Here is a 25,043-nt window from a genome sequence, read left to right as displayed (position 1 = left end):
ACAAACTAGAAATAAAAAAAAAACCCAGCTAAAGATGGATCAAGAAATAACAATTATCTCGATAAACTTGAATGGACTGAATGCACCAAAAAAAAAGAGCCCAGATGTTTAATAAACTTAAGAAATTGAAAGTAGATATACCCTTTATACAGGAAGTAAGAATTGACAGAGCTTGGATTTCATCTGGGCTATGTAACCAAGTAGACGAAACTGAAATAGAACCAAATGAGTGGGTAGACCAATTTAATAACTCAAAAGGAATTAGCACAGAAAATTAAAGTAGTCAGACTGAATTACTTGGAATAAGCCATCAAATCAGGACGATGGCTGGCATATAGACTGTAGAACGAAAGAGAAAAAAGGAAATGATACGAAACTATATGGGTTTGTGGAAATACCATCCCCAAAAAACATAAACTGAGATTTGAAAGAGACACCTATAACAATAGAAAAAGAAAGGGAGGGAAGAAGGAAGGAGATGAGAGGAGGAAGGAAGTAGAGAAGGGAGGGAAGAAGGAAGGGAAAGGAGAAGAGGGTGGAAGGGAGAGAAAGAGAAGGAGAGATAGTAGGAAAGGAAGAGGAAGAGTGGAGGAGAGGTAAGGGAATAAGAAAGAGGTAAGGAGAGGTGGGTGGAAGGGAGAGAAAGAGAAGGAGAGAGGGCAGGAAGGGGAAGAGAGAGGGTAGGAGTAGGGGAGAGGTAAGGGAAGAAAGAAGGGGAAGGAGAGGAGGAAGGAAGGAAGTAGAGAAGGAAGGGAGGGAGAAAAGAAAGGGGAAATAAGGCGCTAGGGATGGTAAACAGGCGCTAGGGATGGTAAACAAAACAACTCAAACTGTATATTATAACCTTTTAAATGGAACAACAAAAGTATAAGAATGGCAAAGAAAAAGAATAACTATAAATATATAAATATTTCCCAAATCCAAATTGCATGTTGTGCGGAAGAGCATACCCTCATGCTGATTGGTTCTGACTTCCTGCTGAGAGACAGGGGAAGGTAAGGCACATTCAAGTGGAAAATGTTAAAATTTGCAGATGTCTAAAAAGAACACTGATGCAACCATCATTGAATGACAGGCACTAGACATGTTTTCTCATGTGCAGGGCTGGAAAAGTTTGCTGCAGCCTTCAGGAAGACATTCCAAAGGATAGATGTCACAACAGAAAATAATCATCCAATTAAATGATATTTGATTTGATTTGATTGATTTGATTTTATTAAACTTGTATGCCACCCTATTCCCCGAGGGGACTCAGGGCGGCTAACAAACCAAATAGGGAAAGGGGTAGTACAAAAGACAAAGAAGACAAAACAATACAAAAACAAATTAAAAACTCATCAACAGCCACAACCATTCGAGTGGGGTTGGGAACTCATCAGCCCCAGGCCTGCCGGAACAGCCAGGTTTTAACGGCTTTGCGGAAAGCCTGAAGGGTGGTGAATCTCCACGGGGAGATCGTTCCAGAGGGCCGGAGCAGCCACAGAGAAGGCCCTCCCCCGGGGGTCGACAATCGACACTGGCTGGTTGATGGAATCCGGAGGAGGCCTAATCTGTGGGATCTAATTGGTCATAGGGAGGTGATTGGCAGAAGGCAGTGTCTCAAGTACCCAGGTCCGATACCATGGCTTTAAATACCATAGGGCTTTAAAAGTAATAACTAGCACCTTGAAGCGCGTCTGGAGTCCAATGGGCAGCGAGTGCAACTCACAGAGGATAGGTGTAACGTGGGTGTACCGAGGTGCACCCACAATCACTCGTGCGGCTGCATTCTGGACAAGCTGAAGTCTCCGAATGCTCTTCAAGGGCTGCCCCATGTAGAGCGCATTACAGTAGTCCAGTCTTGAGGTCACAAGGGCTTGAGTGATTGTTCTGAGTGTCTCCCGGTTCAGGTAGGGACGCAATTGGTGCACCAGGCGAACCTGGGCAAATGTCCCCCTGGTCAGAGTTCACAAATGGTGTTCTAAAGTCAGCTGTGGATCCAGGAGGATTCCCAAATTGCGGACCCTGTCTGAGGGGCATATAATTTCACCCCCCAGACTGAGAGATGGAATACAAGGCCAATTATTGGGAGGGAAAAACACAAGCCACTCGGTCTTGTCGGGATTGAGTGCAAGCTTGTTCACACCCATCCAGACCCTAACATACTCCAGGCACTCACACATCGCAACAACCGCTTCACTGAGTTGGCACGCGACAGACAGATACAGCTGTGTATCGTCCGCATATTGGTGGTATTTTATCCAATGCCGCCGAATGATCTCACCCAGTAGCTTCATGTAGATGTTAAACAGGAGGGGGGACAAGACCGAACCCTGTGGCACCCCATACTTAAGGGGCCTAGGGGTCGACCTCTGTCCTCCAACCAACACCGACTGCGAGGTGTCCGAGAGGTAGGAGGAGAACCACCGAAGAACGGTGCCTCCCACTCCCACCTCCCACAACCGCTGCAGAAAGATACCATGGTCGATGGTATCGAAGGCCACTGAGAGGTCAAGGAGACCTAGGACGGAGGCATGGCCCCTGTCCCTTGCTCTCCAGAGATCATTGATCAGCACGACCAAAGCAGTTTCCTTTGTGTAATATCAAAAACTGATATTCCCACAAAATGCCTTCCTGCATGAGATTACATCAGATCACAGCTCCCAAAGGATCTCATGGCCCAGGACTCAGACTCAGATAAATCTGCCTCTGCTGAACCAAGTGGAATGTCAACTCAGCAGAATAACAAACCAGGAGTCATCTAAGGTTGATTAAGCACAAGGCACCATGAGAACAGTTAGAGCAGACTTAATTCTCATTTCATAAGCTACTTGTTCTTCACTTAAAGATCAATGTTGACATTGGCTAAAAGAATGGTTAATTCTAGGTAGATGAATTGAGTTTGTTCTCACTCCACCCTCTGAGGGAGGAGAATTTATTCATTTATTCAATCATTTAAAACCATATTTCATCAGCGTAAAATTGATCTTCCAAGCAAGCTGTTTGAAGGAGGTAATGATTGTGTATGCAGGTGAAATTCATCTCTTTTTTTCAATACCAGTGGGTCCCTTCTGTTTTTAATCAATAATGCTCTGATTGTTCATAAATTTACAACTTTTCTTTTAATGTTTTGACATTGACCTCAGTAGGATATTTCTATTGCAGAAAAGTTGGATAGTGAGAGGTTGTTAATGTATAAATTACTGTTTCATTCTGAAGGAAATTCAGTTGAATTAACTATTTTTATCACCTGTTCTAAATGACTTGGGGGGTCGGATGAAGAGTCTTAGAATCATTTTGCAAAAAGCTGAATATTATTACAAGACTTTGTGGCCATTCTGAGGTAGCTTTTCAAATATCTGTAGAATCTGAAATATTACTGCTATATTATTTCATCTATGAACCAAGAAGAAAGGCTAATAGTGATACCAGCTATCAGAGTGTGCATGGAATAGTGTTATGCTATTGCTTCTATCTGTCTCATTCTGCTAGAAGTTCTTTGAGCAGGTTAGCTCACAGAAAACAAAGACAGGAAATATTTATTCATTATTAATATTTTTTAGAAAAATTATATTTATTATTCTGAATAATGAATTTATTACTCATTCTGTCAGTAAATCAGAGCGTTTCCTTAATAATAGATTGTGAAAGATTGATAGATTGCGAGGCAAGATATTTCTTCACCCTGTTCTGCATTACTGTATAGTGGTATAAGGAAATCCTTAAATGAAGCATTTCTTACTGAACAGTTAAGGGAGTGGGTGCCTTTTTCCATACTTATACGGCTGCTTTGGCATCTGTTCTGTTGAATCCGTGCACATCATTTTTTTCCCTCGAACTCAATATACTCAGCAGCTATAGAATGTTTAGATTTATAACCAATGTTTCTTTTTAAAACAGTTATATTAAATGGGAGTAAAACAATTACTATGTTAGAGTAGCACAATGTTTTTAGAAACTCTGGGAGACTGCTTTGCTGTGCAACATCCCTGATATTTTAGCTGCAGTAGAACTACAAGAGTCGGATTTTGGAATTTATGGTGATGAAACTCTTGAAGCTAACTTGCCAACTGAAGATTAATGTCCTCAGACACAAACCTATTTTAGTGTTTGTTTCTATTAATTGAAGCTAACTTGCCTACTGAAGATTAGTGTCCTCAGACAGAACTACCATCCCTGTTTTAATCACATTCTGCCTTGGAGATGCCTGTCATAATGAAACAGGTTCTAGCAGAAGGGAACAGAAGGTGAGTTTCTTGCAAGAAGTCTACAATTGATCCCTTTCTAATAAAAATAAAGGAGGAGGTAGAAGCTCAGGGACAGAATGGACATCAGTCAGGAAGAAAGAGTTTCTATGACAGATTTTTAACAGAGGATTTCAAGATTTGTCTTGTATGCACAAAAACCCACAAGTTGTTTCAAAAATCAAGGACTCCCTTCTGAATAGACACCTTTGGCTGGTCAAACCTTTTCTTTCTTGGTTGGTTAAAAAAACAAGTTTAGTGTCAGCCTCTAATTATACTAATAATATTTCATTAAAAGTACCAATAGTTTGATTGATTGTACTAAGATTTGATTTGTTTTATCATCTCAGCCCAATCTTCTCCATTAGGCTATTTGAAAGCATCATTACAATGTATTCAGTGCTATTCTGATATTCTGCTCTTATCCGAAAGCTCAATATTGCAAATAGTAATTATATTAAAGAATGTTTGTATGGTTTTTTTCAGGAAGAAAACATTTTTGGACTTTTATTCCTGTAGTCTGAGTTTAAACATGACTGCAGAAAATATTTACTATACCCCTGGAAAAGAATATTTCATCTGGCCAACTTACATTTTGGAAGAATGTGCAGGCTTTATAGTATATCCCATAACAGTGTTAGTAATATTGATAATATTATATTATCCAGTTATATTTGCATTTTCATTCTTCTATACCACTAGTCTAGTATATTATGTGTGGGGGGAAAATTGGTAATTTTCCAGAAGATGGCAATAGCAAACAATGGGATATGCCAAAGGAAATTTACGCATGGATAACAGACTTGTTTGGAAAGATATTGCATGGTAAGTAGGATGTTCTTCATTAATTCTTTAAGGCAGAGAGAAGGAATTTATTTTCACTCATAGACATAATTCTTGGGGCCAACCCTTAACTGCAGTCATTTGCATCTTGAAACCTCATCAGAATGTAGTAGAAAATAAAGGGGAAACTGAGGCTGCATACTGCCAATTTATATAGAATTCACTTATTAAAAAATGCTTCTACAATTAGTCAACAAACTCCCTTAATCTTTGAGGTTGCAGAACTGAATGCAGGAGCTGCCTTAACCTCAATTTAAGAAACTAATTGCAGGTATTACACACAATATCAAGTTTGCTTATGGTCACTCACACACAGTGATGTGCTGTGAGGTTTATGGCTGGTGAGGCAGTCTTCTCCCCCAACATCCCACTGTCTAAAGTTCTTTCTTTCTTTCGCCCGCCTGAGATCTGACAGCCCACCAGCTTGCTTGCTTTTGATGGCCACTGTTTCTGCGGCTGCCGCGGACATAGAGGTGGGCAAAAGAAAGCGGCAGCCCGCCAGCCCTCCTGAGCTGCCTTCACCTGTGGCGGGTAAAAGAAAGCCGCAGCCTGCCAGCTCACTTTCTTTTGCTGGCCTCTATGTCCGCGGCTGCTGCAAAAGAAAGAAAGCGGCAACCCGCCAGCTCGCTTTCTTTTGCCCGCCTCTGTGTCCACAGCAGCCGTGGACATACAGGCCGGCAAAAGAAAGTGAGCTAGCAGGCTGCCACTTTCTTTCTTTTTTCCCAGAGGGAGCAGCCCAACTGAGCTGCCCGCCTCTGGGCAAAAGAAAGCAGCAGCCCGCCAGCTCACTTTCTTTTTTCTGCCTCTGTGTCCACAGCAGCCATGGACATAGAGGCCGGCAAAAGAAAGCCAGCTGGCAGACTGCCACTTTCTTTCTTTTGCCCAGAGGGAGCAGCCCACCTGAGCTGCCCACCTCTGGCCAAAAGAAAGCAGCAGTCCACAAGCTCACTTTATTTTGCCCCCCTCTATGTCCACGGCTGCTGCAAAAGAGAGAAAGGGGCAAGAAAGAGAAAGAAAACGGCAGCCTGGCAGCCCGCCTGAGCTTCCCGCTTCTGGGCAAAAGAAAGCGGCAGCCCGCCAGCCTGCCTGAGCTACCCGCCTCTGGGCAAAAGAAAGCGTCAGCCCACTAGCAGAGGAGGGTAAAAGACCCGCCTCTGCTGGCGGGCTGCCGCGGACACAGAGAAAGAAAGCTTGCAGGCTGCCCTCCTTGCCTCTCCTAACCCCTTCCCTCTCTTCACTCTCAAACACACACACACATATACAAAGTTGCAAAGTCCCTTCGACCCACATACCTTTTCAAGCTGTTTCACAAAGGATTTCAACTCTGCTCTTGCCTGCCATCATGAAAATGTAAAAATGTAAAAGGAAAAAGGCAAGAGCTGCTGAGGTCAGGCTGGGCTAGTTGCCGCCAGAGTGCCCAATGGATGACTCTGCTTAACTATTTTAAAAAGCCTCTAAAAAACTCCCTCTACAGGAGGAGGCAAGAGAACTACGTGACTCATCTACATAAGGCTTTTTTCAGCTTTTAACTCTTGCCTAAGGGTTGCTCAAGTGATCATAAAGTCAGATTAAAATGAGGCACGTGGTTCTCCTGCCTCCTCCTGTAGAGGGCACTTTTTAGAGGCTTTTTTAAACAGTTAAGCACTAAGCAGAGCCATCCATGGTGACTCTGGCAGCAACTAGCTTATCCTGACTACAGCTCTTGCCTTTTCCTTTTACATTTTTTTTCTTTTCATGATGACAGTGGTGAGGCTCAGCCTCCCCTGCCTCCCCTGACTGCATGTCACTGCTCACAAACACACACACACACACACACACACACACTCGCAGCCCAGGTCAACACCCATGATCCAATTATTTTTAACTGAATACTGAGTTACAACTGGTTCTTTGGAATTTGCGGAGGCCTGAAGAATTTAAAGTAAGTGAAAAACTTTACTGGTTTTGCAATGTACATTTTCATTTTCTCACATGCACACAGACACTTATCCATATTTGTCACATCCTTCTCAGCTAGGCTGCCAAGTATTAGTCAGAAGGATGGAAGCCACCAATTATAGATCAAAAGTTAACTCAAAATGCACAGGCCTTAGAATCCCTTTTATCCACCAAAGAATTCAGTTTGTTGATTCGTAGGACTTGCCGTGATCAGTTTCAAGTCTGTTGGTGGGACTTTGGGAAGGGTTTTCCATGTGCTCAGGCTCAATTTCTTTAGTCTAGTTTGGGTGACATTTTTGATTTGTTTCCTTAAAGACTTAGGTCCTTCGTATATACTTCCTGGAGGTTTTCAAAAATAAAAAGGTCAACCATTTGACTGAAATGTTATACGTTTCATGCTTTGGCCATGGGTTAGAGTAGAAGACCTCCAAAGTCTCTTCCATCTCTATGATTCTATGGTTCCATAATCTAGAAGACCTAATTTCTGGCTTTTTGTCTACACTGCTTATGGGCTTGTTTCATCTTTAGTCTCATACATACATAATTTTAAAATAATAATAAGATCAACCCTATGTATACTGTAAAACTAACCATAAAATACCAGAAATATTTAGGTATAGTAGTATAGTCTGTATTGTTATTGTACAAAATAAATACAGTGAAATTGGTTTTAGACTCACTGGTGCAAAATTATAGTAGAAACGAAAAAAGAAAGAAAAAGAAAAAACTACTCGTACGTTTCCGCATGTGCATGGAGTGATTGTGGTTGCATTTAAAAGTCTGACAGCCTAAGGATAGAAACTATTCTTAAAGCTATTTGTTCGGCTGGCTATACTTTGATGTCCTCTGCCCGATAGTAGAAGTGCAAAGAGACACTGACCAGTATGTGAATCAGCTCTGAGTATCTTCCTTAGTCTGCTAAAGTAGCGAGACCTGGCGATGTCATCCAGAGGGCAACCAATGGTTTCTTATGCCAAATTGATCACTCTCTGCAGTGCCTTCCTGTTCACAGCTGATAAGCCAGATATATATACATCTTCATATCATTATATTCCTAAAAATTCAGAATTATAAAAATAAAAACCAGTATATAATCATCTTAGGAAAAGTTAAAAAAAACAGAGAGGATATTGATCAGTACATTGGAGGAGCAAGACCTTATATCTAGTAAAAACACTAGCAAATGTTTTCCCTGATGGGACAGGGAATAGCGCCTGGGTCTCCCATGTGTAAGGGAGGCATGTGCCTATCATCACCGGCAGAGCAACCCAAAAAAGCCCAGGCCTTCTCCCCAGTGCTCTATTTAGTGACTGCAATTTGGAAAACATTGAGTCATTGGGTGAAGCGATCATATGGCTTCTCCTATTATAATCACAAGAAGACCTATAATATATTTTGTGCTAAGGTTTCAGTTGCTTAGAAACACATTGGCTTTACATTTTACATTAAGACATAATTTCTCCTGGTTTGGGTCTGGCCATCCAACCTAGTAATCTGTAATTCTAGTCTTTTTGACAATTAAAATAATTGGAATTTTATTTCATATGCAAAGTACAATACCTAGAGGTCTGACAGTAAACAAATTAAATCAGGAATATTTCTTCTAATCCTTGCCTCTACCATGTACAATTTTCCCTGTGACTTATAATTAAACTCCAAATGAGCTGTTTTAATTTAAACTTGTTTTTTCAAAATTGTAGTTAAGCTATTAAACATTACCATTAACTATACCTTTGGATAAAGCTGGAAGAAGCCATCTAAAGCCCATACATTCTATATATTTGTAAGAATTTTGGAAAGTATCAACAGAATACCAAAACTGTATTTTTAAAAATGAGTTTTTTAAAATGGACAAAATTTTCAAAGACATAAATATTTGTGGGAAAGGTTTGATGCCATTAACTAACACGAATCTAAATAACTTATAGGAAACTAGGCCAGATGTGCAGGATCACAAAAGCAATAACATTGATTTCTCAGAAGAGTCTTTTTTATTTTTTTAGGATTCAATGTGATGGTTCCAAAAAGCACATTTGATTTAAAATATTTAGCTTGAAAAGAAAAATATGCCATATTTTTATGTGATCTTCTATAGGAAACTCTTGTGACAAAAAAAGCTGAAGCCATTTCATTGTTCTCCCAATAACAGGTTATTAGATTTCTGGACTAGAAAATTTACCCCAAGGACCAGCACTTCTTGTCTATTATCATGGAAGCTATCCAATTGACTATCACTGTTTTGCAATAAGGTTGTATAGACTCACTGGGAGATTCTGCTATTCTGTGATAGAGGATTTGATCTTGAGTTTACCAGGTAAAAAAATTACTATGTTTAGGCGGGTGGGTTTGTGGGGGGGAGTTAATAAAATTGATTCACTAGCGTGTGAAGTCCAATTTTTCTTCTCCAAGGTCTTATTTGGAGTTATGTTATTATGGAAATACATGTATTCTGCTTTCTTTTACAAGCAAGAACAGAATGATTTCTTAGGTCTGCTTTTGCAGGACTAAAACAATTCATTTCTGTTCATCGCTGTGATTGTTCTACAAGAGAAAGGTGTATAAACGTTCTGAAACAAGGGCACTTACTTGGAATTGCACCAGGAGGACTACGAGAGCAGAACTATGGAAATAACCAGTATAAAGTAATATGGGGAAAACGTAAAGGATTTGCTCATGTAGCTATAGATGCCAAAGTGGTAAGCCATTTGTCTTCATATTTTTTCCTAGTGGTCTTTTAAGTGGAATATGCATTTGCAAATATTATCTATTTATTTTTAAGCTATTTGCTAATGCACAGAAGGGTGCATAAAACCACAAATCAGATTTGCCAAACCAGGAAAAGAAAAATCTTATTTCTTTCAGTTTACATAATTCAAATCACTTTTTTTATTTTCATCAATTTATTATGCTAAACTATTTAAGACAATGAAAGTATAAATGCATATATTATACATTATGTTGTCATGCATACAAATAGTATAACTACAAAAGTAGTGAAAATAAAAGTAATAATTAAAATAGGAAGGAAGGGTTGTGTTTCCTTTTGCTCTAGTAAAAATTTGCCTATCCAACCCTAAGCAATCCATACAATGCATCAACGATTAGATATTAAAGGCAGTACACAGGAAACAAACCTTATGACTTATCCATCTATGCCAAATTTGATTGTAATAAAAAGTATGCTGCTCTCGCCACATCTCCTGGAAAAAAAGTGGAAAAAGTAAAGTGATAAATAATGCAAGTATTATTTATACAAGTATATAATAATACAAGTATACATAAAATTAGAAATAAAGTCATTGTCCTATAAAACTTAAAAATTATGCTGCTCTCCTGCACTCCCCAGAAAAAAAATAAAAAAGAAAGCCATTGATATATAAAATTTGGTGCAAAATTTGGTGGAATCAGGCAGTTAACTTGTGTTTTCTATGTTTAATTCCTTTTAACAGATCTCAAAACAGGTGAGTTGTGTGTGTGTGTGTGTTTGATTGATTAGTGGGCGTATCTATATCTGCCTGGTTCACATTCAAAAAAGTTCCATCTTTACCTTCCCTTACAAAAGTGATATTGGTGGAAGTTAGTTAGAAAATAGCTATGAGAGTGAATATGAAAACTATTGAATTTAGCTTTTCATTTGATTGAAAATAAACCCATTCAGCAAATTTTAAACTTGAGATTACAAAGATTTTCAATCCACAGGTCATACATCTCATTTAAAGTACACATCTGTGCTCTAGTAATCAACTTTCAAAGTTTTCTTTTAAGAATGTAATGTAAACATGACACTTTTTCAAGAGGCAACTGGACTTTCTGGATTTTCTTTGAAGATGTTTTGCTTCTTATCCAAGAAACTTCTTGGATGAGAAGCAAAATGTTTTCAAACATTTGGGCAATCATGACCTGGATGACAGAATCACTATAGATATGTAAATAGTATGCTTTTTTCCACATTGGAAGGTATAATTAATTTCAATTTCTTTCTTTAAATCAATTTTACAAAGTCTTAACATTTTTAAAAACTTTTAAAAAATGACTCTAAAAATCACATCTTTGTTGTATATTTGGGGAGGGATGCAAACAAATAAAGATCTCACCAAGCTGGAAAAAATATGTTTTTCTTTTTAAATGTATTAAAGATTAAGTAATTCAGCAAATGGTAAACTTGAAGTGCTGAATGATTTTCAGTCTTAAAGAAACAATAAACAGTAAAACTCCCAAAGGATTAAAAAGAAGAGGACCTTGAAGACCTTAAAGGCTTAGTGTGCTTTATGGCGTACATTTGGGCAAACTCCAGATCTCAATTCCAGACAGAGTTTTGGCTGTCCAGATCTTACATCCAGTTACCTTTTCAGCCATAATGCGCCTGCAATGCAAAAAAAAAAATATGGAAATTTTAGTTCATTTTCACCTCATTGGAACATTTCTGCCTCTGAATTGGAAGGTTCTGGAAGGTTTCTACCTTCCCCCAAAGGTCTATGTCAGTGTGGTAAACTCAAGGCCTGGGGGTTGTAACCAGCCTGCTTAGGCCTGGCCCACTGGGCTGCCCTGAAAACAGCGAAAGACTCACCCGTGGTGCCTGTGTCAGCATTTGCCTGAGTATGCTAGATGCCAATAACTGATCTGAAGGAGTAAATTTATCTGTAAGAAAGATGGACAAAGTTATAGGACAATGTAATAAACGCTCAATAAAAAAAGAATCATAATATTTTCATTCAACTCTTGCCTTTGTCTTCCCTTTGCATATTAGTTGGTTATGTGAAAAATAAAACTGAAGTTTAATGTTAGTTTAAAAATCAGGATCTTTTGGATGCATGAGCATGAAATATCAGCATTAAGAAAAAAAAGTTCAGCATGTCAGTACCTGAACTACATTTAGTACAATGACACACCAAACTACATTTAGTTCAACAATGCCCTGCTGAAAAGGGATGTGATAAAAATACAATGATCTTATACAATATATTGTTCATATTAGTTAAAATAACCTTTTAATTGATGTATTTTATGTCCAACCAATACATTTTATTCCTTTCACATATTATAACTAAAAGAAGCTCATTATTTGTCTCTTTTATTTCTTCTAGCCAATCGTTCCTTTGTTTACACAAAATAGTAGAGAAGGATATATGGCATATGCAAACATAAGTAAGTAAAACTTTACATATTCTTGAAAATGTTATTTATTTAAGACTATAAATTTGTACATCTGCATCTTTGCTTACCATATTTAATTTGAATGAAAAATAGCTAAATCTGGGTTCTAAGTAAACTAAAAAATATATTTGGGGTAGATTAATTTGGGATTATTTTTATTTTATTATTAGGAAAACTGTTTTAAGAGGTGGTGAAGTGGACAAGGCCATGGGAGCAGTGAGTGTCTCCACATGTGTACTGGACCCGTGCCCCTCCTGGCTGGTCGCAAACAGCAGGGAGGTGACGCGGGGCTGGATCCAGGTGATGGTGAATGCCTCTCTTCGGGAGGGTTTCTTTCCACCGGCATTGAAGGTAGCAGTGGTGAGACCCCTCCTGAAGAAGCCATCACTGGACCCAGCCAGTTTGAACAACTACCGTCCAGTCTCCAACATCCCCTTCATTGGGAAGGTTGTTGAGAAAGTGGTGGCCTCGCAACTCCTGCGGTCCTTGGATGAAGCCGATTATCTAGACTCCTTTCAGTCTGGTTTCAGGCCTGGCTACAGCACGGAAACTGCTTTGGTCGCACTGACCGATGATCTCTGGAGAGCCAGGGATGGAGGTCATTCCTCCATCCTAGTGCTCCTTGACCTCTCAGCGGCCTTCGATACCATCGACCTTCCCCCTTCTCACTTTGTCCCATCCTAGATTGCGCAACTTAGTCTCCGCATTTTATGAATGAGGTGTGAATGATGTGACTGTTGGTGTATGTGCCCACTTTTAACCCCTATCATTGTTGTATTTCTCTCTGTGTTTTTAAATTGTTAGTGGGGACTGAATGGTGTTGTGATTGTGTATGTCTGAATAGGCTGGGGCCTCACCCAGGCACCCTCTATACTGAGTGATCTGCAGAAGTATTAGAGGGGCCTGGGTCAATCCCAGCCGCAGAATGCTTGTTTCGAAGGGCCTGCCGGAGCACGCAGGGGTTATGGGGGTGGATAGGGGGACCACGGACACGGGAGTGGGCCGGAGCATTACGGTCTTAACAGGGAGGGGCAGATATGGCGGGGACTTTAGGGCAGGCCATTACCGGGGAAGGAGGGCTCGCTACGTCACAGAGATCCCTCCTTCCGGCCCTATGAGTCCCACTCCAAGGCCAGGTGGTGTGAGTAATCAGGACCCTGGCCTCAGGCTGCTGTCGCTAAATGCCAGGTCTGTAGTTCATAAAGCTCCTCTCGTTCAGGACTTAATTTTAGATGAGAGGGCAGACCTGGCATGTATTACTGAGACCTGGCTGGGCCCGGAGGGAGGAGTCCCCCTCGTAGAGATGTGCCCAGAGGGTTTTCAGGTGCTCCATCAGCCGAGAGCTCAGAGAAGGGGTGGGGGTGTGGCCATTGTTATCCGAGAGTCTCTAGCACCTCGTAGGATCCCTGCTCCGGAGCTTGTCGGGTGTGAGTCCCTGCTGGTGAAGTTGGACCTCAAGGGTCAAGTGGGTCTGCTGCTAACATACCTGCCTCCTAACTGCGTTGCAGCAGCCCTCCCCTCGCTCCTCGAGTCGATAGCCGAGCTGGCAGTTGAGTTCCCCAGACTTATGGTTCTGGGGGACTTCAATTTGCCTTCGCTCGGTGAACACTCTGATGGAGCGCAGGAGTTCATGGCTTCCATGACAACCATGGGCTTGACCCAAGTAATCCAAGGACCAACCCACTCAGCGGGTCACACGCTCGACCTCGTATTCCTCTCGGAGCAGTGGATTTGTGATCTTGGTCTGAGGGGTAATGAGATCATACCCCTGTCGTGGTCAGACCACTGCCTACTGAGGCTAGACTTCCGGAGGCCAAACCCCCACCGTAGGGAGGAGGAACCGACCAGGTGGTTCCGCCCCAGGCGACTTATGGACCCCTTAAGGTTCCAGACGGAGCTTGGGGTTATTCCTGATACTCTCGCCCGCAGTCCAGCGGAGACACTGGTTGCGGCCTGGAACTTGGCAGCAACGAAGTCTCTTAACCAGATTGCGCCTCTACGGCCTCTCCGAGGCAGTGGATCCTGGAGGGCTCCTTGGTTTACTGAGAATCTCCGGGAGAGGAAGCGCCAAAGGAGACGCCTAGAGCACTTATGGAGGTCCAGTAAATCCGAATCGAGCCAAGCACTTTTAACAACCTGCACCAGAGAATACATTCGAGCAATTAGGACGGCTAAGGGAACACACATTGCCTCTCTGGTTGCGTCTGCCGAGTCGCGCCCAGCCGCCCTGTTTAGGATAACCCGTTCCCTCCTAAATAGGAGGGATACAGGTGATCCGCTGCAGGGCAGGGCTGAGGATTACGTCCAATTCCTCGCAGACAAGGTTGCTCGGTTCTGGGCGGACCTGGACTCCAATTCTGCAGAACCAGCCGAGGCACTAAGGGATAATCTGGTAAGTCATCGCTGGATTGAGTTTCAAGCTGTTACCCCTGAGGATGTGGACAAGGCAATGAGAGCTGTAGGTGCCTCCACATGTGTGCTGGACCCGTGCCCCTCCTGGCTGGTTGTAAACAGCAGAGAGGTGACACGAGGCTGGATCCAGGCGGTTGTTACTGCCTCTCTACGGGAGGGGGTCTTTCCCCCCACTTTAAAGGCGGCGGTGGTGAGACCCCTCCTGAAGAAACCATCCTTGGATCCAGCTGTTTTAAATAACTACCGTCCGGTTTCCAACCTCCCCTTTGTGGGGAAGGTTGTTGAGAAGGTGGTGGCCTTTCAGCTCCAGCGGTCCTTGGAGGAAGCCAACTATCTCGATCCATTCCAGTCAGGCTTCAGACCCGGCTGCAGCACAGAAACCGCTTTGGTCGCGTTGACCGATGATCTCTGGAGAGCCAGGGATGGAGGCCACGCCTCCATCCTGGTGCTCCTTGACCTCTCGGCAGCTTTCGATACCATCGACCATGGTATCCTTCTGCGACGACTGCAGGAGGTGGGGGTGGGATGCGCTGTTTTACAGTGGTTCTCCTCTTACCTCTCGGACAGGTCGCAGTCGGTGTTAGTCGGGGGGCAGAGATCGACCCCTAGGCCCCTAACGGGTTCGGTCCTGTCCCCCCTTCTTTTCAACATCTACATGAAACCGCTGGGTGAGATCATTCGACGGCACGGGATAAAATACCACCAGTATGCGGACGATACACAGTTGTATCTGTCCGCCCCGTGCCAACTCAACGAAGCGATGGATGTGATGAGCCAGGGTCTTGAGGCTGTTAAAGACTGGATGGGGGTCAACAAACTTGTGCTCAATCCAGAAAAGACCGAGTGGCTGCTGTGTTTCCCTCCCGCGAATTGGCCAAGTGTTCCATCTCTCAGGCTGGGGGGTCAAATTGTACGCCCCTGAGACAGGGTTCGCAACTTGGGAGTCCTCCTGGACCCACAGCTGACTTTCGAACATCATTTGTCAGCTGTGACCAGGGGGGCATTTGCCCAGGTTCGCCTGGTGCACCAGTTGCGTCCCTACCTGAACCGGGAGGCCCTCACAACAGTCACTCGTGCCCTTGAAGAGCATTCGGCGACTTCAGCTGGTCCAGAATGCGGCCGCGCAAGCGATCATGGGTGCACCTCGGTTCACCCACGTAACACCTATCCTCCGCGAGCTGCACTGGCTACCTGTTGATCTCCGGGTGCGATTCAAGGTGCTACTTATCACCTACAAAGCCCTTCATGGTATTGGACCTGGGTACTTGAGAGACCGCCTACTGCCAATTACCTCCACTAGACCGATACGATTGCATAGATTAGGCCTCCTCCGAATTCCATCATCTAGCCAGTGTAGACTGGCAACTACCCGGAGGAGAGCCTTCTCGGTGGCTGCTCCGACCCTCTGGAACGAACTCCCCGTGGAGATTCGGACCCTCACCACCCTCCAGTCCTTCCGCGCCGCCCTAAAGATCTGGCTGTCCCGGCTGGCCTGGGGTTAAGACTCTAACCCCACTCGAATTTGTGTGGCTGTTGTGGTTTTTTTAATATGTTGTATTGTCTGTATGTTGGAAATTGTTTGTCCTCCCCCCCCCTTTTTTTGAACTGTGAGCCGCCCTGAGTCCCCCCAGGGAAAAGGGCGGCATACAAATAAAGGGAAAATGAAAAAATGAAATGGTATCCTTCTGCGACGGTTGCGAGAGGTGGGGGTGGGAGGCACCGTTTTTTGGTGGTTCTCCTCCTACCTCTCGGACAGGTCGCAGTCGGTGTTAGTTGGGGAGGAGAGGTCGACCCCTAGGCCCCTGAAATACGGGGTTCCTCAGGGTTCGGTCCTGTCCCCCCTGCTATTTAATATCTACATGAAGCCACTGGGTGAGATCATTCGACGGCACAGGATAAAACACCATCAATATGCGGACGATACACAGTTGTATCTGTCCGCCCCGTGCCAACTCAGTGAAGCGGTTGACATGATGTGCCAGTGCCTGGAGACTGTTAGGGTCTGGATGGGGATTAACAAGCTTGTACTCAATCCAGACAAGACTGAGTGGCTGTTGTGTTTTCCTCCCAAAAACTTGGTCAATATTCCATCACTCAGGCTGGGGGGTGAAAACCTACTCCCCTCAGACAGGGCTCGCAACTTGGGGGTCCTCCTGGATCCACAGCTGACTTTAGAACACCATTTGTCGGCTGTGACCAGGGGGGCATTTGCCCAGGTTCGCCTGGTGCACCAGTTGCGTCCCTACCTGGACCGGGAGGCACTCGCAACAGTCACTCACGCCCTCATGACCTCAAGACTGGACTACTGCAATGCGCTCTACATGGGGCAGCCCTTGAAGAGTATTCAGAGACTTCAACTCGTCCAGAACGCAGCCGCGCGAGCGATTGTGGGTGCACCTCGGTACACCCATGTTACACCTATCCTCCGCGAGCTGCACTGGTTACCGATCAGTCTCCGGATACGCTTCAAGGTGCTAGTCGTAACTTATAAAGCCCTTCATGGTATTGGATCTGGGTACTTGAGAGACCGCCTGCTGCCAATTACCTCCCACAGACCCATTAGATCTCACAGGGTTGGCCTCCTCCGGGTGCCATCCTACCAGCCAATGCCACCTGGCTATTACCCGAGGGAGGGCCTTCTCTGTGGCAGCTCCGGCCCTCTGGAATGAACTCCCCGCAGGGATTCGGACCCTCACCTCTCTCCAGGCCTTCCGAAAAGCCGTCAAAACCTGGCTTTGCCGGCAGGCCTGGGGGTGATGAGTTCCCTCCCCTCTCGACATGTATGGTTGTGCGACTGTTGTCTACTTTTATTATTTGTATTTTGTCTTTTATGTTCCCCTCTTTTTTTCCCCCTTGAATTGTTCGCCGCCCTGAGTCCTCCCAGAGAAGGGCGGCATACAAATAATAAAATACCAATACCAATACCAATACATATTAGTTTTCACCTAGAATGTGAAAAGACTATATATGCTCTCTCTTCAGATATCTGTCTGACTGTCTGTCTGTCTGTCTGTCTATCTGTCTGCATGTCTGTATATATGTATGTCTTTCTGTCTTTCTGTCTGTCTGTCTGTCTGTCTGTCTGTCTTTCTGTCTATGTATCTATCTATATTCTATCTATCTATCTATCTATTTATCTATCTATCTCTAGATATAGATTTACAAATCTACAGATATGCAAACACGTATACTGTATACATATACATACATATGTACATATTCCAGAACTCCAGGGCTTTGGTGTAAAAACTGATTTAATACATTTCCCATAACTGACGTGATGTCATGGGATTACAACGCACAGGGATGACCCAGAAATTATGGATATTCAGCAAAGTTATCCATATTCTGTAAATTAATTGGTAATTATCCTGGAAAGACTGCCTGTCTTGTCTGTTTATCTGTCTACTATCTATCAACCTGCTGTTTGTCTGGCTACTTATATTTGTGTGTCTATTTATGTGTCTATTTATGTTTCCTAACTCTAATTTTTTAATAACTTTTAATCTAAATTGTATTTTACAAACTGTAAGGTTCCAAACATGATGGCTTATTTTCTTGTTTCTATACACTGCAAAAGCTTCCATTAGTTGATTTCATTGCTGGCATTAACTCCAGGGCTTTGGTGTAAAAACTGATTTAATACATTTCCCATAACTGACGTGATGTCATGGGATTACAAAACATACAGATGACTCAGAAGTTATGGATATTCAGTTGATTTCATTGCTGGCATTAATTATTGCATTTAAATATAGGCTCCCAACAAAGTCAAATATGAAACTCTTGGCAATCTACTAATATACATATCATATTTTCTAAAATTTGTACCCAGGACCAATGAGATGGTTTTATGAGAGAAACCGATGGTTCATCTTTCCATTGTATGGAATGTTTCCAGTTAAACTTATAACCCATATTGGAAAACCAATTCCATATGATCCAGATATAACTCCTGAAAACTTAGCTGAACAGGTAAGCGTATTTCTATTCTAAAGAGAAAATATCCATTCAAATTAAAACTTCCTTCTTTATGAAATTATAAATTCTATAATAACTATTTGCAGACAGTTATTGAAATAGACTAAGTATATATGCAGAAATATTGTTGAGTGTTTGGTACATAAATGTCAATGTAACATTATCATCCATTCACCCCTTACTGTTTAAACAGCGCTTATTTAAACTACACAATATGATTAACAGCATGTATAAATGAAAATATCCATCAAATATACTGTATATCACACTAAAGCTTCATCATGGAGAGTTCAACCTCTTCTTACCCAATAAGTTTATATTTTCAATTTATCCAATTATGGTTTATTCAGCAACCCACTGTTAGGAACAAATTAAATAAGAGGCATCAGCATGCATTCTGCTTTTTAATTATACAACTGGGTGCAGCAGACCGTCTAGCCTAGGTCAGAAGAAGAGGATGTAGAAGGCGGCTTGAACACCATCTCCAGCCATACGGCATAATTCCAACTCTTCTGCAAGGGCATTTCTAAGAAGGAGAAAGGGATGAAGGTTTGTGTTTTTACATGCAAAGGACGGATATTGTTTTTTATAGACATTGCTGCAAATGTTCAACTCCGTTTACCAGGGTCTTATTTTCGCCCACATGAATTTACTCTTGTTACAGTATACAAAAAGAGACAGATATTTGCATATCATATATTTTCAGATTTATAGGAAAATGTGATTTATCTAAATGGTGTAGCATGAGCAGGAAGAGAGAAAAAAATCTTTGCCATAAGATAAAATCAAAGATAACATTGGTTTTCAAATGTATGTTAAAGACTGTGATGAAGAGCAAGTTAGAATGGTTTGAATTCACTAAGAAAGAGAAATAAAATACTGAATGCTCTACGGAAAAAGAATTGTGATTTGACATGCTTGCAAGAAGTACATATAGTGAACCACCAGCAAAATGTGTTGTATTACCCCCGGCTGGGTATAATGTATACAAGTTTAGCAGATGAAAAGAAAAGGTGCATTGTGTTGTATGTTAAAGACCATATCGATTCTAAATTGGTGTACACGGATGGGGAGGGTAGACTTTTAATGGTCAAATTGAAATTTGTTCGATATAAAATTTTGCTGGTGGCCATATACGCACCGAATGACAGCCAAAGTACTTTCTTTAGAAGTTGCATTTAAAAATTGCAGAGTTAGGCTATGACCATATATGTGTGGTGGGTGATTATAACGCGGTGGCAGATAGGACAATGGATTATAACCCAGGAAACATCCAAAAGGGGGGGAAATTAAGAGAAAGGAGGAGAGTTCTCCCCAAAACGTTTGAAGACATGAGGGAGGAACATGAATTAAAGGATGTATGGCGTGAACTCCACCCACAGAAACAACAATTTACTTTCTTTTCACATAGACATCAATCCTGTTCTAGGATTGACATGGCCTGGTTGACACCAGAAATTGGGGATTTGATTAAGGAAGCAGCAATTGAGGTTAATACCTGGGCCGATCATAATCCACTCTTATTGGTGTGGAAAGGAGTAAGGCAGGGGAGGAAGAGAAGGTGGATGATGAATACAGAGATAGTGAAAGAACAAGAATTTCAGCAAATGTTTAAAAGGGAAATGAGGTGTTTTTTTTGAAGAAAATAGGAAAGGAGTAACCCCACAAATACTTTGGGATACGGCCAAGGCTTATATGAGAGGCCTAGCTATTAAACATACAACAGGCACACACAGGAAAAAATTAGAAGAGAGGGCAAAATGGGTAGCTAAACTGGAGGTGGTAGAAAAAGCCTTGCAACAGAACCCACTAGATAATAGGAAAAAAGAAGAAATGGCTAGAATTAAGCACGGGATCTCTCTTCTAGACCAGGAGGATGTTGCTCGGAAACTTAGGGGGATTAAGCAAAACTTTTTTGAGCATGCTAACAAACCGGGTCGTTGGCTCTCTTATAGACTTCGAAAAGAAAGAGAGAGCAGACATATAGCTCAACTGCAGAATAGTAAAGGGGAATTAGTAGAAACCAAGGGGGAGAAACAGGAAATTATCCAAGGTTTTTTTCAGCAACTATATAGTAGGGAAGAAGTTTCTGAAGACCAAATTAAGGAATTTTTAGACAATGCAAATCTACCCAAGATCTCAAATGAAGCAAAAGGGGTACTGAACCAAAAGATAACAATAGATGAATTAGAAAAGGCAGTCAAAAAAATGGAAAACAACAAAACTCCTGGCATGGATGGTTTGCCAGTTGAAATCTATAAATCTTTTTTGGAAATTTTACGACAAGAGATGATAGTAATATTTAATGCTGTCTTGACGGATTCTATCGCACCGAAATCATGGGCTGAGGCTTATATAACCCTTTTGCCTAAAGCTGGAGCTGACCGCACCCAAATTAAAAACTATAGGCCCGTTTCACTTTTGAATGTGGATTATAAAATCTTTGCAGCTATACTGGCAGATAGACTTAAATTCTTCCTTAATAAATTTATACACCCTGATCAGAATGGCTTCCTGCCGTCAAGGCATTTGAAAGATAATGTTAGAATTATTTTGGATGCCTTAGAATATTATGAAGCTCGGCCAGATAAACAAGTGGCCTTTATGTTTCTTGACGCACAAAAGGCTTTTGATCGGGTAAATTGGAACTTTATGTTGTCACAACTAGAAAATATGAAGTTTGGAGAAAACTTCTTAAATGCAATTCGGGCAATTTATGTACGACAAACCGCGACATTATTGGTAAACGGAGAAGAGGCGGGTGATATTGAGATTGGTAAAGGCACAAGACAAGGATGCCCGTTATCCCCCCTACTGTTTATCCTCACATTAGAACCCCTTCTTAGAATAGTGAGAAGTGACACACAAATTAAAGGGTTACGAGCTAAAGCTCAGGAATTTAAGGTCCAGGCTTTCGCCGATGACCTTGTTTTTATCCTGGAGGATCCTATGGCTTCTGGGATACAACTTTTATGTAAAATAGAGGAGTACGGTAGGATAGCAGGGCTACGTATAAACAAAGAGAAGACAAAACTGTTAATTAAGAATATGACTCTGAACCAGAAAAGGGAAGTAAGAAGCCTGTTAGGGATTAACATGGCCCACAAAGTACAATACTTGGGAATTTGGCTCACGGAGAGATGTTCCTCTATCAAGGCAGATAACTATATGAAATTGCTACAGCAGGTATCTAAAGATATGACTAATTGGAGTGGCAAACAACTGTCTCTGATGGGCAGGATCGCGACAGTCAAGACATATGTATTACCAAAATTTTTGTTTCTGTTTCAAACGGCACCAACTAAATTGGACAATTTTTTTAAAAAATCTTTGGAGACAATAGTGACTCGATTTATATGGCAAGGCAAGAAAGCACGAATTAAAGCCCAAATATTGCAAAAACGTAGAGAACTGGGAGGCTTCGGAGTACCCAACTGGGAAGCATACTATAATGCAGCAATTATGACATGGGTGAAAGATTGGGTGATGTTGAGTAGAAGGCGCCTATTGGCTATAGAGGGAAATGACCTCCCTCAGGGATGGCATGCCTCCCTCTGGCAAGAAAGAGACAACCCCCATAGGTACTTCATGGGACTTTATATTCGGAAGATTTTGATGGGGGTCTGGGAAAAGATGAAGAAAAAATACTATCTTAGGGTTCCGTGCTGGTTGGCACCATTAGAGGCCTTAACGCATCCCAGTGTATTTAATTGGACAAGAAACATAACATATAAAGATATCATGACAGAAGATGGCAACATGAAAACAAAGATGGAATTAGAGCAGCAGGGCAGGAATTTGGAATGGTGGGAATATTTACAGGTTAGAGACAGGTTTAAAAGTGATAAGGTACGTTTTGGGATCTACCCAAACCCTCAGGGGCTAGATATGATTTTGTTTGGTGGAGACAAGAAAATGTTATCAAAGATTTACCAATTTTTGACCTGCCAAGATGCTAATGAAGAGATGGACAAAAGCCTTCTAATAGCATGGGAGAGAAACCTTGGCTATGAAATTGAAATGGGCAAATGGTGGGATCTATGGAGTAAGACCATTAAACTTACAATATCTACAGCATTCAAAGAAAACATATACAAGATGGTTTATAGGTGGCACTTCCCCCCAACGAGGTTAGCCAAGATGTTCCCTGAGTTATCTCCATTGTGTTGGAAATGTGGAAGAAAGGATGGCACATTCTACCATATTTGGTGGTCCTGTACTGAGGCCACGAAATATTGGAAAAGGATTAAAAAATGGCTAAAAGAGGTTACCGGGGCAAACATGGAATGGAGACCCGAGAACCTTCTACTAAGCATTAAACCAGAAAACATAAGCAGTTCAATATGGCATTTGAGCCTACATATAATTGTGGACGCAAGAATAACCTATGCACAATTTTGGAAATCCACTACCATACCGTCGGAAGATGCTATAATTAAAAAGATCTATGAATGTGCAGAAATGGATAGAATGACGGGTTGGCTGAGGGACAAAGGAGAAACGGAACACTATCTTAGCTGGAACTTATGGTATATGTGGGCAACAAAGAGAACAGCAGGGACTTAAAATGGGGAAAGTTAAAAGTGAACATGGGTATTGTAATAGATCCCTGAACTCTGTAATGAGAAGATGTGGCTTAGAGACCTAACAATGAGGAAGGAAAGAAAAAAGTTGGGCTGTGAATGACTGTCACCGTGGGGGGGGGAGGGGAGGGGGGTTGTATGTTTAAAATTGTATTTGTATCTGTATGTTTTACGCTTAAAAAAATGTATAACTAATGAATGCCGATACAAAAGGCTGTATATTTACTTTATATTGTTATGTATGTTTTGTCTTTTCTTATGTTGTTGTATTTTTCTTTCTGTTTTTAAAGGTAATAATGTTTAATAAAAACTATTTTTTAAAAAAAATAATAATAAAATAAATGGTGTAGCATGAGCAGGAAGAGAGAAAAAAATCTTTGCCATAAGATAAAATCAAAGATAACATTGGTTTTCAAATGTATGTTAAAGACTGTGATGAAGAGCAAGTTAGAATTTTATATATGTGCTTAAATATGTGGTGTGTTCTATTAAAGAGTCCATATATTGTATATTTAGTTCCAGGATGTTCTCTCAATAGTTGCTGAATCATAAATCTAAATTAAATCTCTTTTTTTCCTTTTTTTTTTGTCCCATTCCATCCCACTCCACTGCTCCATGCCATTCCACTGCTCCAACAGACTCAAAGGGCAATAGAAGATTTACGGGACAAACACCAAAAAATCCCAGGAAGCATATTGCATGCTCTTTGGCAACGCTTTGATGCACACGCCAAAGATAAATAGTGATATAACATCGACAATCTTGTGGATAAGATATGTGCATATATAGCTAATATGTGTGTATGTGTAGTGCATGCGTTCCATCAGGCACTTTTTAAAAACAGAATGTCAGGGCAAGACTGTTATCATAAAAGAACTTATCATTAAACACTTTGAAAACAATTACTAGAAACCTGTCTTAACTTATCTAATATTTTTAGATAGCTTCCTTAGTAGACCTTAGGAATTTTGTAAAGTTAGTATGATATCTCTTGCTTTCCTTACAAAGAAGTTGACAAGAGATTTTATTCTGTCCAGCAGGATATTAGTGAACAGGTTACATGATGATTGATTGAGTGCACTGCTGACTTGAAAATTATTCTGAAAGAGTGATCATCATTCATCAAATACAGAGATCACAAAATATTCAGTTGGGAATCCTGTACTCTTCGATGATTTAATTAATAACTTATATTAATTAAGGTGCTCAAGAAACAACTTACAACTAGATACTAGTAAGACAAAGGAGATGGTGCTAGATTTCCAGAAGCACAAAGAGGAGCCTTACCCATTGTATATCGAGGGGGGTTTTGTGGGGAGGGTTTCCTCTTTTAAATTCTTGGGGGTGCTTATTAGTCAAGATCTCACCTGGAAAAACAACACGTCTCTGGTGATTGGAAAGGCCCAACAGAGACTTCATTTCCTTAGAGTCCTGCAAAAAAATCAGGTGGAACAACAGCTGATAATCTCTTTCTATCGGTCCACCATAGAAAGTGTCCTCACATACTGCATTACAGTATGGTACGCTGGTTTAACAGCTGCAGACAGGAAGGCACTGCAGAGAGTGATCAATTTGGCACAAGAAACCATTGGTTGCCCTCTGACACCACTGGATGACATCACCATATCTCGCTGCTTTAGCAGAGTAAGGAAAATACTCAGAGATGATTCACACCCTGGTCAGTGTCTCTTCGCACGTCTACCATTCTAGCCACTGAACAAATAGGTTTAAAGATAGTTTCTATCCTTGGGCTGTCAGGCTTTTAAATACAATCACAATCACTACATGGACATGCTAGTTTTTTTTCTCTATTTCTTTTTTTTTTTTTTCATTTCTGCCATAATTTTGCACCAGTGAGGTTAAAACCAATTTCGTTTTATTTAAGTACAGTGACAATAAAGATTATACT

The 25,043-nt window shown here is 41.5% G+C and overlaps 1 protein-coding gene and 1 pseudogene across 1 annotated transcript; both read left to right on the top strand.

Moving 5' to 3' along the window:
* The first annotated feature begins 2,983 nt into the window (after window positions 1-2,983).
* On the top strand, window positions 2,984-23,877 carry LOC148049197 (DGAT1/2-independent enzyme synthesizing storage lipids-like; annotated as a pseudogene).
* LOC148049198 (uncharacterized) lies at window positions 13,273-14,975 on the top strand. Its single transcript, XM_087706758.1, is given in 2 exon segments — window positions 13,273-14,896; window positions 14,899-14,975. Coding segments are annotated over 2 exon segments (1,701 nt in total).
* Window positions 23,878-25,043: the final 1,166 nt, after the last annotated feature.

Source organism: Thamnophis sirtalis, unplaced genomic scaffold (assembly GCF_051295495.1).
Source record: "Thamnophis sirtalis isolate CommonGarterSnake01/CBP01778 unplaced genomic scaffold, rThaSir2_p1.2 scaffold_2, whole genome shotgun sequence".
Lineage (NCBI taxonomy): Eukaryota > Metazoa > Chordata > Lepidosauria > Squamata > Natricidae > Thamnophis > Thamnophis sirtalis.
Note: the sequence above shows the minus strand (reverse complement) of the source record. Positions and strands in the feature narration are given on the sequence as shown.